Below are 11819 nucleotides of genomic sequence, written 5' to 3' on the forward strand. Positions count from 1 at the left end.
TCACTAACAGCACTATGGGAGTACCTTCACCACACGGACTGCAGCGGTTCAAGAAGGAAGCTCACCACCACCTTCTCCAGGGCAATTTGGGATGGGCAGTAAATGCAGGCCTTGCCAGCGATGCCCACATCCCCGAGCGAATAAAAAAAATGTCATTACTGTCCCAGGTAAGAGTTAACACGGCTAGATGTAGAGTAATACTGCATGGTCAAGATCACCTGGGACATAGGAACACACCAACAGGAGGAGGCCATTCAGCTCCTTGGGCCAGTTCTGCCATTCAGTCAGATCCTGGCTGATCTATATCTCAACTCCATTTACCCACCTTTGCTCCATATCCCTTGATACCCTTACCCAACAAACATCTGTCAACCTCAGTCTTGAGAGCTCCAATTGCCCCCCAGAATCCATAGCCTCTGGGGAAGAGAGTTCCCAATTTCCACTATCCTTTGTGTAAAAAGTGCATCCTCACGTCACCCCTGAACAGCCTCACTCTAATTTTAAGATGATGTCCTCTTGTTCTTGAATCCTCCACCAGCAGAAATAGTTTCTCTGTTTCTGCTCCATCGGATCCTTTTACATTTTAAACACCTCGATCAGATCACCCCTCAATCTCTTATACTCAAGGTAACACAAGCCTAGTTTATGCAAGCTGTCCTCCTAATCAAATCAAATCAAATCAAATCAACTTTTATTGTCATTGTTAGTGCACAAGTGCAGTACAACGAAATGTAGGCTTGTGGCTCCTCAGAGTGTACAATTTGGATTAGGACACTTAAACATTTCAACATACATTTGTACATATATATTAGCATAAATATGACCATAATAAAGTGAATAAAGTGCATCGGCAGATGTGCAGGCTTTAGTGTTTATTTGTGGAGTTCAGTAGGATGACAGCCCTGGGAAAGAAGCTGTTCCTAAATCTGGTCGTACGGGTGCGAATGCATCTGTAGCATCTTCCAGGTGGTAGGAGGGCGAACAGACTGTGGCTGGGGTGGGTAGGGTCTTTGATGATGGTCCGTGCCCTCCGTAGGCAGCGTTTCTGATATATATGCTCTATGGTCGGTAGCCGGGTGCCGGTAATGCATTGGGCAGTTTTGACTACCCTCTGCAGGGCTTTCCGGTCATGGGAGCTACAGCCGCCGTACCATACCGTGATACAGTTTGTCAGGATGCTCTCTATAGTGCAGCGGTAGAAGTTAGAGAGGATCGGGGGTGACAGATTACATCCCTTCAGCCTCCTCAAGAAATATAGGCGCTGCTGGGCCTTCTTCACCAGAGAGGAGGTGTTGAGGGACCAGGAGAGGTCTTCCGTGATGTGGACTCCGAGGAACTTAAAGCTGGCCACCCTTTCCACCTCCGCCCCATTGATGTGGATGGGGGTGTGACTTCCGCCTTTGGACTTCCTGAAGTCCACGATTATTTCCTTTGTTTTCTTGGTGTTAAGGGCCAGGTTGGTGTCGGCGCACCACTTCACGAGATGCTGGACCTCCTCCCTGTAGGCTGACTCATCATTGTTGGTGATCTGGCCTACTACTGTGGTGTCATCTGCAAACATGATGATGGTGTTGGAAACATTAACAGTCTAATGGAGATAGACAGATTTTTGAACAATGAGGGAGTGAAGGGTTATGGGGAGCGGGCAGGGAAATGGAGCTGAGCCCAAGATCTGATCAGCCAGGATCTCATTAAATGGCGGAGCAGGCTCGAGGGGCCAAATGGCCGACTCCTGCTCCTATTTCTTATGTTCTTATGTTTAACCCTGTAAACCCTGATCTAATTCTGGCGAATCTGTGCCGCAATCCCTCCAATGCCGATATATCCTTCCTGAACTTGTATCCTGGCCAAAATTTATCCTTCAACCAAAATCACCAAAACAGATGATCTACTCATTTATCTCATTGCTGTTTCTGGGATCTTGCTGTGCGCAAATTGCTTTCTTGTCTCCTACATTACAACAGTGACAACTCTTCAAAAAATATTTAATCGGCTGTAAAGCGCGTTGGGACACTGAAAGTTCGTGAGAGGCGCTATAGAAATGAAAGTTGTTTCGTTTTATCTTAATTTTTTAAATCTCCTGATAACCTTCTATCTTTTTTCTCTCTTTCATTTTTAATGACGCATTGGTACAGTGTAAATACATTTAGCAAATGGGGCAGAGATTTGTGTCCACTTTTGGTTTTGTTAAAGTTTCAGGAGAACTTTGCGAAACTGACTGGCTATTTGTACATTGAGTGAAAGTTAGGCTGATCCGGGCTCGCATCATGAGCACACTCAGCTCAGGAGAAGTTGTGTTTTTTCCAATTGCCGCAGCCTTAAGCTGGGTATTTCCTGCTCCATTGCATCACGGTTGCCGGTGGTGTTGGCCTGATCTTTATATAGAGCTGGTGTGTAGCTGCAGGGACATAAAGCACTGAGAGAGCTGAGAGACAGACGGCTGGTCCCAACAAAGCTCCGACTGACACCTGAGACCATGAGTAGTGAGCAGAAGATGCTGGACATTGAGAGTGGAGGAGTGGCTCTGGTCAGACAGTCAGACTCGAAGAGGAGCTGTTTCTGGCCGGCTCTCTGTGCGATGGCTGTTCTGGGCTTGCTGGCTGTGTCTTCCTACCTCTTACTCTGTCAACTTGGAGTTCTACCTTCAAACCAGGTGCGTAGCTGTACTTTGGAAAAGCGAGATCAAATTCCGCCGTGTTGCCTTTCCCCAGTATCCTTTCAGTCCTCGGAGAGGCTGCTTTAAGTGTGGCGTAAAGCTGGGGAGTTATTTCAGAGCTTGCCTCCGCTGTTCCAGCTGTGAAACACCAGTTGATCCAGGTGTTGACCTTTGCTGCTCTGCGCACCTGGGCGCGCTCTGTATTGGCAAGATGCAGCGATTCAATCCTCAATCCTGCATTTTATTCAGTCAGTGCTCTGAGAAACTCTTTCTCTGCTGTCAATGTGGAGTGTGAGTGTCAGCCCGAGTCTGGGCGGCACCAGTGTCTCTGTGTAATGCACATAAGCTGCCTGTAGATCCGGCTTGAACCTTTGTACTGAAGGTCGCCATGTGTTTCATGGATATTTGGGGTGAATTTCACATTTTAATCGCTTTCCTTGTTTATTGTCTGAAGGTGGTAACACGGAAGTCTGAGATTGCCCGATTCCAGGATTTAGGGAATCATTCGCCCCTGGCAAACGTCGCTATTAACACTGGTGAGTGCCCTCTCCAACAATCGCTCTCTCTCCAACAATCTCTCTCTCTACAACAATATCTCTCTCACCATCAATCTTTTTAGCTCTTTCAAACTCTCCCCCTCTCTCTCTATCAATCTCTCCCTATCAATCTCTCTCTCTCTCTTTGTCTCTCTATCTCCCCCTCTCTTTCAATTTCCCTATCTCTCCATCTCTAGGTCTCTCTATCAATACCTATCAATATATCAATCTCACTATCTATCTCTCTTTCTCTATTTCTCGCTCGCTATCTCTCTCTACCTCGATCTCTCTCTCCATCTCTCTATATCTCCCTCTCTCCATCTCTCTCTCTATCAATCTCTCTCTCCATCTATCTATTAATCTCACTCTCTATCTCTCCATTTCTCTCACTCCATCTCTCTATCTCTATCTCTCCATCTCTCTCTATCACTCTGTCTCTCCATCTCTGAATCAATCTCATTATCTCTCTCTCTCTCTCTCTCTATCTCTCTCTCTCGTTGTCAGTCAGTTTTTGTTGCATGTACATCATGATAGCGACTGAGTGACCAGCCTTTCTTTTCCAGGTCTGCCTCCTCTCATGAAGCAGGTGGGAAACGACCCAAGGGGAAAAATCGCAGCTCACCTGACAGGTACGAGGCTATTCTTAACGTTATTAATAAATCCGTGTCTTGAAGGTAGCCACTCCCACTGTAGCACAGGAACAATTTGCAGGGCTCTGGGGGAAAAGCAGAGGGATTGGGATTAATTGGCTAGCTCTACCAATGAGCTGGCATGGGCACGATAAGTCAAATGGCCTCCTTGTGTGCTGCATCATTCTCTGAATCCCCGGGTGGCAGGAGGTCTCAGCCCATCACTAAAGTGCTCATTCTTGATGTGTGCGCGGAAAGTGGCAGTGGGCTATTTCATTGCAGTGAGCCTATGATCCAAACCCAATCTTGTTCTCACATGGCACAGAATTCACTGGATAGCAATCAGTCCTGGTCAATATTTATCCCTCAATCAACATCACCAGAACAGGGTATCTGGTCACTATCACATTGCTGTTTGTGGGAGCTTGCTGTGCGCAAATTGCCTGCTGTGTTTCCTACAGTACAGCAGTGACTACTGTTCAAAACTATTTCATTGGCTGTAAAGCGCTTAGGAACGTTCTGAGTTGTGAAAGGCGCTATAGAAATGCCAGCTGTCTTTTTTCTTTATTCCATCCTTACGATGTTCCCTCTCTCTCTCCCCTCAGCTTCTTCAACCCACAAAGGAAAGGTGATTTGGCAGAATGATGCGGACTCCACCTTCGCCGAGGGGGTGGAGTTCAGGGACAACAGTCTGGTCATCACCACCCCTGGTCAGTACTTTGTCTACACCCAGGTGGTCTTCTACAGCAAGGGATGCCGGGACAAGAGCATCTTTCTGAGCCACGAACTCGCCAAGCTCTCGTCCAGCTATCCGGAGGAAACCTTGCTGCTGAAAGCCACCAAGTCAGCCTGCCACTATGGCCAACACGGAGACCCCTGGTACAAGACCTCCTACCAGGGAGCTGTATTTGAGTTTGATGCGGGAGATCAGATCTTCTCCAGGGTTAATGAGGAGGCGCTGGGATACGTAGACTCCGCCCAAGGAAAGAGCTTCTTTGGAATATTCGCGTTGTGAGGAGCCCGAATTTCTTCTTGCGAATGACGAGCAATGATGACTGATCGAGAACTTCCAATTGAAATACAGTGGAAAGTGTTCAGGGCACATTGTCCTATCCGGCACTAATGGGACAAAGACACTAATGTCTCCGCTATTTTATTGAGAGACTTGTTGCGGGAGAAAATATCAAATGTGTTGAGGTTGGAGGATTGGGTAGTGCGGTGGGTGATCACACTGACCTTTCACCTCTGCCATTCCAGGGTCACGGCCAACACAGACCGTTATTGAGCAGAGAGATTCTGTGCATCTCCTTAATTTACTTGATATTTATTGTTATTAATGTTATTTAAGCTGGTACTCCTCAGGGAGAGAGTAATTAGACAAACCCAAGAGCTAACAAGTGGGGAATCAGTTCTGATATTCAGACTGGTTAACCCGTGTGATCAGTTATTGGTCCTTGAAGAGTATGGGCTCTGCCTTGCCATCTCTGTCTGTTCCAATATGTCTATATTATCTCCGTGGACCTTCAGTGATGATGTTGGTGGAAAGTCCCTGAGTTTTCTGTTTGGTGATGATGGTCAGCCAAGCTCCCAGCAGTCAACTGGCTTTCCACCTCTACAACCCGATTGATCATCTTTACACGGGATACTACTTTTCTAGACTGTGATGGGTCAACACTTAACCAATTAAAAAGAAAAAAGAGTATTCTACAACACTACGAAAATCGCCCCCCAAAATATAATCTGGAATGTTCAACTGTTGAATATTAGTTGTGGCGGATTGCCAGAAATATATGTTTTATGGAAAAATGTGACATCTGTTTTAAAGATGTCTTTCAGTGGCATAAATACTGTCAAGTTTAGGATGTTTCTGACGGATTTAAGTTATTATTTAAATATATTTATTAATTGATTTATTTATATTATTTATTTATATTATTTACTGCTAAGCTGTTGGATGGGATTGAATAAAATATCTTTATGACATGAAATGATTCTGTCTAATTATTGCACGTTGGTTTCCATTCAGTGCTTTTCATGAAAAATGATTTCAGTTGAGGGAAGGAATTTTATTAGTTTACAACCTGCAATTCAGATAGAGGATCATTAGATTGGAAATCTGAGAGAGGATCAGTGGACTGGGAATCTGCGAGAGGGATCAGTAGATTCAGAATATGAGAGAGGATCAGTATATTGGGAATCTGAGAGAGGGATCAGTAGATTGGGAATATGAGAGAGGATCAGTAGATTCGGAATATGAGAGAGGATCAATAGATTGGGAATCTGAGAGAGGGTTCATTAGATTGGGAATCTGAGAGAGGATCAGTAGATTGGGAATCTGAGAGGGGGGGATCAGAAGGTTGGGAATATGAGAGAGGGGATCAGTCAATTGGGAACCTGAGAGATGATCAGCAGATTAGAAATCTGAGAGAGTATCAGGAGATTGGGAATTTGAGAGAGGGTCAGTAGATTGGGAATCCGTGTGAAGTGACAGGTTAGGGGCCTTCTCTGTGTGAGATGACAGTTCCTGGTATGCCTCTAATTAAAGAACCAACTGTAGGAAATTCCTCCCCGACTCCATAAGTCAATGAAGATAGATGCAAGAGATAATTGCTTACTGGAGTTAGGAGAGGATCAGTATATTGGGAATCTGAGAGGGGGGGATCAGAAGGTTGGGAATATGAGAGAGTGGATCAGTCGTTTGGGAACCTGAGAGAGGATCAGCAGATTAGAAATCTGAGAGAGTATCAGGAGATTGGGAATTTGAGAGAGGGTCGGTAGATTGGGAATCCGTGTGAGGTGACAGGTTAGGGGCCTTCACTGTGTAATTTTGCAGGTCATGGGCTGTCGCTGTGTGAGATGACAGTTCCGGGTATGCCTCTAATTAAAGAACCAACTGTAGGAAATTCCTCCCCGACTCCATAAGTCAATGAAGATAGATGCAGGAGATAATTGCTTACTGGAGTTAGGAGATCTGCTGTGTTGGGTTTAGTCAATAAGTTGTACAAACTGCTGACTTGGGCCTGAGAGGGCAATGGGGGCTGAATTAAAGGAATTTAAAGGTGGGTACGATCTTCAATATCAAACAGGAGGGGACTGATAGTCATCACAATGTCACCATTCACAACTTGCTTTACTGATAGCCAAACCAGCTGGCTCACTGATTGTTCCACTAGCACAGCTCCCCCGCTCAATTCTCCAACCCTCAATGGCCGGACAGAAATAGCTCAGCATTTAAGACTGCTTTCAGAATTTACACACTTTTTATCTTTCCAATTTCCTGTTGCTGTGTCTTGGACAGCTTACTCTCCTCAGCATTGTCTCAATGGATCATACCTCTCGTCTCTGAGTCAGAAGGGCGTGAGTTCAAGTCCCTCTCCAGAGACTTGAGCCCGCAATCCCTCCTGACACACCAGTGCCAGTACAGAGGGAGCACTGCACTGTTGGAGGTGCCGTCTTTTGGATAAGATGTTAAACCAAAGCCCTGTCTGCCCTCTCGGGTGGACACAAAAGATTCCACGGCAGTCTTTTGAATAAGTGCAATGGAGTTCTCCCAGTAGTGGGGAAGCTTTTAGAAATGATAATCCTGGACAAAATTAACAATCACTTGGACAAGTGTGGATTAATTAAGGAAAGAAAGCATGGATTTGTTAAAGGCAAGTCATGTTTAACTAACTTGATTGAGTTTTTCATTGAGGTAACAGAGTGGGTTGATGAGGGCAATGTGGTTGATATGATGTACATGCACTTCCAAAAGGCGTTAGATAAATTGCCGCATAATATGCTTGCCAGCAAGTTTGAAGCCCGTGGAACAACAGCGACAGTGGCAGCATAGATACAACATTGGCAAGAGACAGGATACAGAGAGTAGTGGTGAACAGTTGTTTATTGGATTGGAGGAAGGTTTACAGTGGTGTTCCCCAGGGGTCGGTGCTAGGACCACTGCTTTTCTTGCCATATATTAATGACTTGGACGTGGTTGTATAGGGCACAATTTCAAAATTTGCAGATGACACAATACTTGGAAATATAGTGAACAGTGAGGAGGACAGTGATAGGCTTCAAGAATCATAGACAGGCTGGTAAAGTGGGCGGACATGTGGCAGATGAAATTTAACACAGAATATTGCAAAGTGATACATTTTGGTAGGAAAACGAGGCGAGGCAACATTAACTGAAAGGTACAATTCTAAAGGATGTGCAGAGTGACCTGGGGGTATATGTACACAAATCATTGAAGGTGGCAGGGCTGGTTGAGGAAGCGGTTAAAAAAAGCAGATGTGACCCTCTGCTTCATAAATAGAGGTATAGAGTACAAAATTGTGGAAATTATGGTGAACCTTAATAAAACACTGGTTTGGCCTCAACTGGAGTATTGTGTCCAATTCTGGGCATTGCACTTTAGGAAGGATGTGAAGGCCTTAGAGACAGTACAGAGAAGATTTATGAGAATTATTCCAGGGATGTGGGACTTTAGTTACATGGATAGACTGGAGAAGGTGGGTTTGTTCTCCTTGGAGCGGAGAAGATTGAGAGGAGATTTGACAGAGGGGTTCATAATCATGAGGGGTCTAAACAGCGTAGAGAGAGAGAAACTTTTCCCATTGGTGGAAGGGTGGAGAACCAGAGGACACAGATTCAAGCTGATTGGCAGAAAAACCAAAGGCGACGTGAGGAAAAACTTTTTTGCACAGCGATGCTTATGATCTGGAATTCTCCGATTGAAAGGCTAGTGGATGCAAATTCAATCGTGGCTTTCAAAATGGAATTCGATAAGTTCCTGAAGGAATATAATTTGCAGGGCTGCGGGGAAAGGGCGGTGGAGTGGGACTAGCTGATGCTCTTGCAGCGAGCCGGCATAGGCTTGATGGGATGAATGGCCTCTTTCTGTGCTGTAGCCTTTCTATGATTCTATGATTATATGGGTGTCCTGGGCAATATTTATCCCTCTATCAACATCACCAAAACAGATTATCTGGTAATTATCTCATTGTTGTTTGTGGGAGCTTGCTGTGCACAAATTGGCTGCTGCATTTCCTACTTTACAACAGTGATGACACTTCAAAGTACTTCATTGGCTGTAAAGCACTTTGGGATTTCCTGAGGTCATTAATTGTGCTATATAACGCATGTTCTTTCTTCACTCATTCAATCCACATCCCAATTTAAGAATGATAATCTAGGCTGACACTTCAGTGCAGTGCTGCACTGTCAGAGTTGTCGTATTTCAGATGAGCCATTAAACCAAAGCCCTAGTTTGTTCAGGTGCATGTGAAAAATCCCATGACACTCTTTGAAAAAGAGACATTGGGGCTGAAATTTGTCATGCAAGAGTGCATTGCTTGATTTTCTGTCCATTTAATTCCCAGACATTAGGAGCATGGGAAGAGGAGAAGACCAATCAGCCACTTGAAACTATTCTGCCATTCAATGTCTGATCTGTATCTTAACATCATTTATCCGCGTTTGCTTCATATCCCTTGATATCCTTAGCTAGCAAAACTCTGTTGACCTCAGTTTTTGAAGTTTCAATTGACCAAAAATCCACAGCCATTTGGGGATAAAGTTTCAGATTTCCACTACCCTTTGTGTGAAGAAGTGTTTCCTGATTTCACTCCTGATTGGCCAGCCTCTAAATTATAATTATGTCTCCTTGCTTTGGACACCCCCACCAAGAGGAAATAGTACCTCTGTTGGATTATCTCTAAGATGTGTTAGGCTTCATACGAACTCCTTCGCTTTCTGGGAATTAACTGTTCACCGTGTAAAATGAAAAAAAACATTGATTAATAATTTACTTCTACATTTCTAGAAAGCAGATTGAGGAACATTGTTTTTGGACAAGAGAGAGTCAGAGAAAGGACACTTACATTATTTGAGGTGAATCAGGCTATAGTTGGGATGAACTTTCTTTCCAAATCCTAGCGAAGTACTGTAAGGGTTAAATGTAGATAAAGTCCTTCTGATGCTAATCCATTACGCCCAGGTCAGAGGCTGATTATTCTGCAGTGAGTGTCTCACCTCCTGACTCCGCAAAGCATTTCCACCATCTACAAGACACAAGTCAGGAGCGTGATGCAATACTCTCCACTCGCCTGGATGAGTGCAGCTCCAACAACACTCCAGGACAAAGCATCCTGCTTGATTGGCACCCATCCACCACCTTAAACATTCACTCCCTCCACCACCAGCGCACCGTGCCTGCAGTGTATACCATCTGCAAGTTGCAGTGCAGCAACTCACCAAGGCTTCCATGTCAGCACCTCCCAAACCCGCGACCTCTAACACCTAGAAGGACAAGGGCAGCAGGTGCATGGGAACACCAACACCTCCAAGTTCACCTCCAAGTCACAAACAATCCTGACTTAGAAGAATATCACCGATCCTTCATCGTCACTGGGTCAAAATCCAGGAAATCCCTCACTAACAGCACTGTGGGAGCACCTTCACCACACGGACTGCAGCGGTTCAAGAAGGAAGCACACCACCACATTCTCCAGGGCAATTTGAGATGGGCAGTAAATGCTGGCCTTGCCAGCGATGCCCACATTCCCGAACGAATAAAAAAAATGTCATTACTGTCCCAGGTAAGAGTTAACGCAGGCTAGATGTAGAGTAATACTGCCTGGTCAAGATCACCTGGAACACAGGAACACAGGAACAGGAGGAGGCCATTCAGCTCCTTGGGCCAGTTCTGCCATTCAGTCAGATCCTGGGTGATCTATATCTCAACTCCATTTACCCACCTTTGCTCCATATCCCTTGATACCCTTACCCAACAAACACCTGTCAATCTCAGTCTTGAGAGCTCCAATTGCCCCCCAGAATCCATAGCCTCTGGGGAAGAGAGTTCCCAATTTCCACTATCCTTTGTGTAAAAAGTGCATCCTCACATCACCCCTGAACAGCCTCACTCTAATTTTAAGATGATGTCCTCTTGTTCTTGAATCCTCCACCAGCAGAAATAGTTTCTCTGTTTCTGCCCCATCGGATCCTTTTACATTTTAAACACCTCGATCAGATCACCCCTCAATCTCTTATACTCAAGCTAACACAAGCCTAGTTTATGCAAGCTGTCCTCCTAATGGAGATAGACAGATTTTTGAACAATGAGGGAGTGAAGGGTTATGGGGAGCGGGCAGGGAAATGGAGCTGAGCCCAAGATCTGATCAGCCAGGATCTCATTAAATGGCGGAGCAGGCTCGAGGGGCCAAATGGCCGACTCCTGCTCCAATTTCTTATGTTCTTATGTTTAACCCTGTAAACCCTGATCTAATTCTGGCGAATCTGTGCCGCAATCCCTCCAATGCCGATATATCCTTCCTGACCTTGTATCCTGGCCAATATTTATCCTTCAACCAAAATCACCAAAACAGATGATCTACTCATTTATCTCATTGCTGTTTCTGGGATCTTGCTGTGCGCAAACTGCTTTCTTGTCTCCTACATTACAACAGTGACAACTCTTCAAAAAATATTTAATCGGCTGTAAAGCGCGTTGGGACACTGAAAGTTCGTGAGAGGCGCTATAGAAATGAAAGTTCTTTCGTTTTTATCTTAATTTTTTTAATCTCCTGATAACCTTCTATCTTTTTTCTCTCCTTCATTTTTAATGACGCATTGGTACCGTGTAAATACATTTAGAAAATGGGGCAGAGATTTGTGTCCACTTTTGGTTTTGTTAAAGTTTCAGGAGAACTTTGCGAAACTGACTGGCTATTTGTACATTGAGTGAAAGTTAGGCTGATCCGGGCTCGCATCATGAGCACACTCAGCTCAGGAGAAGTGTGTTTTTTCCAATTGCCGCAGCATTTAGCTGGGTATTTCCTGCTCCATTGCATCACGGTTGCCGGTGGTGTTGGCCTGATCTTTATATAGAGCTGGTGTGTAGCTGCAGGGACATAAAGCACTGAGAGAGCTGAGAGACAGACGGCTGGTCCCAACAAAGCTCCGACTGACACCTGAGACCATGAGTAGTGAGCAGAAGATGCTGGACATTGA

At 45.0% G+C, this 11819-nt stretch overlaps 1 protein-coding gene across 1 annotated transcript; it reads left to right on the forward strand.

The window, feature by feature from the left end:
- The first annotated feature begins 2400 nt into the window (after positions 1 to 2400).
- On the forward strand, positions 2401 to 5213 carry LOC147096209 (tumor necrosis factor-like). Its single transcript, XM_085973794.1, has 3 exons — positions 2401 to 2653; positions 3111 to 3192; positions 4364 to 5213. Exons 1-3 carry the CDS (start codon positions 2477 to 2479, stop codon positions 4834 to 4836), a joined length of 732 nt encoding a protein of 243 aa, XP_085829920.1. The 5' UTR covers positions 2401 to 2476; the 3' UTR covers positions 4837 to 5213.
- Positions 5214 to 11819: the final 6606 nt, after the last annotated feature.

The sequence above is a fragment of the Somniosus microcephalus genome, unplaced genomic scaffold (assembly GCF_052327205.1).
Source record: "Somniosus microcephalus isolate GS21.2 unplaced genomic scaffold, FLI_Smic_1.0 unresolved_chr1, whole genome shotgun sequence".
NCBI classification, from domain to species: Eukaryota; Metazoa; Chordata; class Chondrichthyes; order Squaliformes; family Somniosidae; genus Somniosus; species Somniosus microcephalus.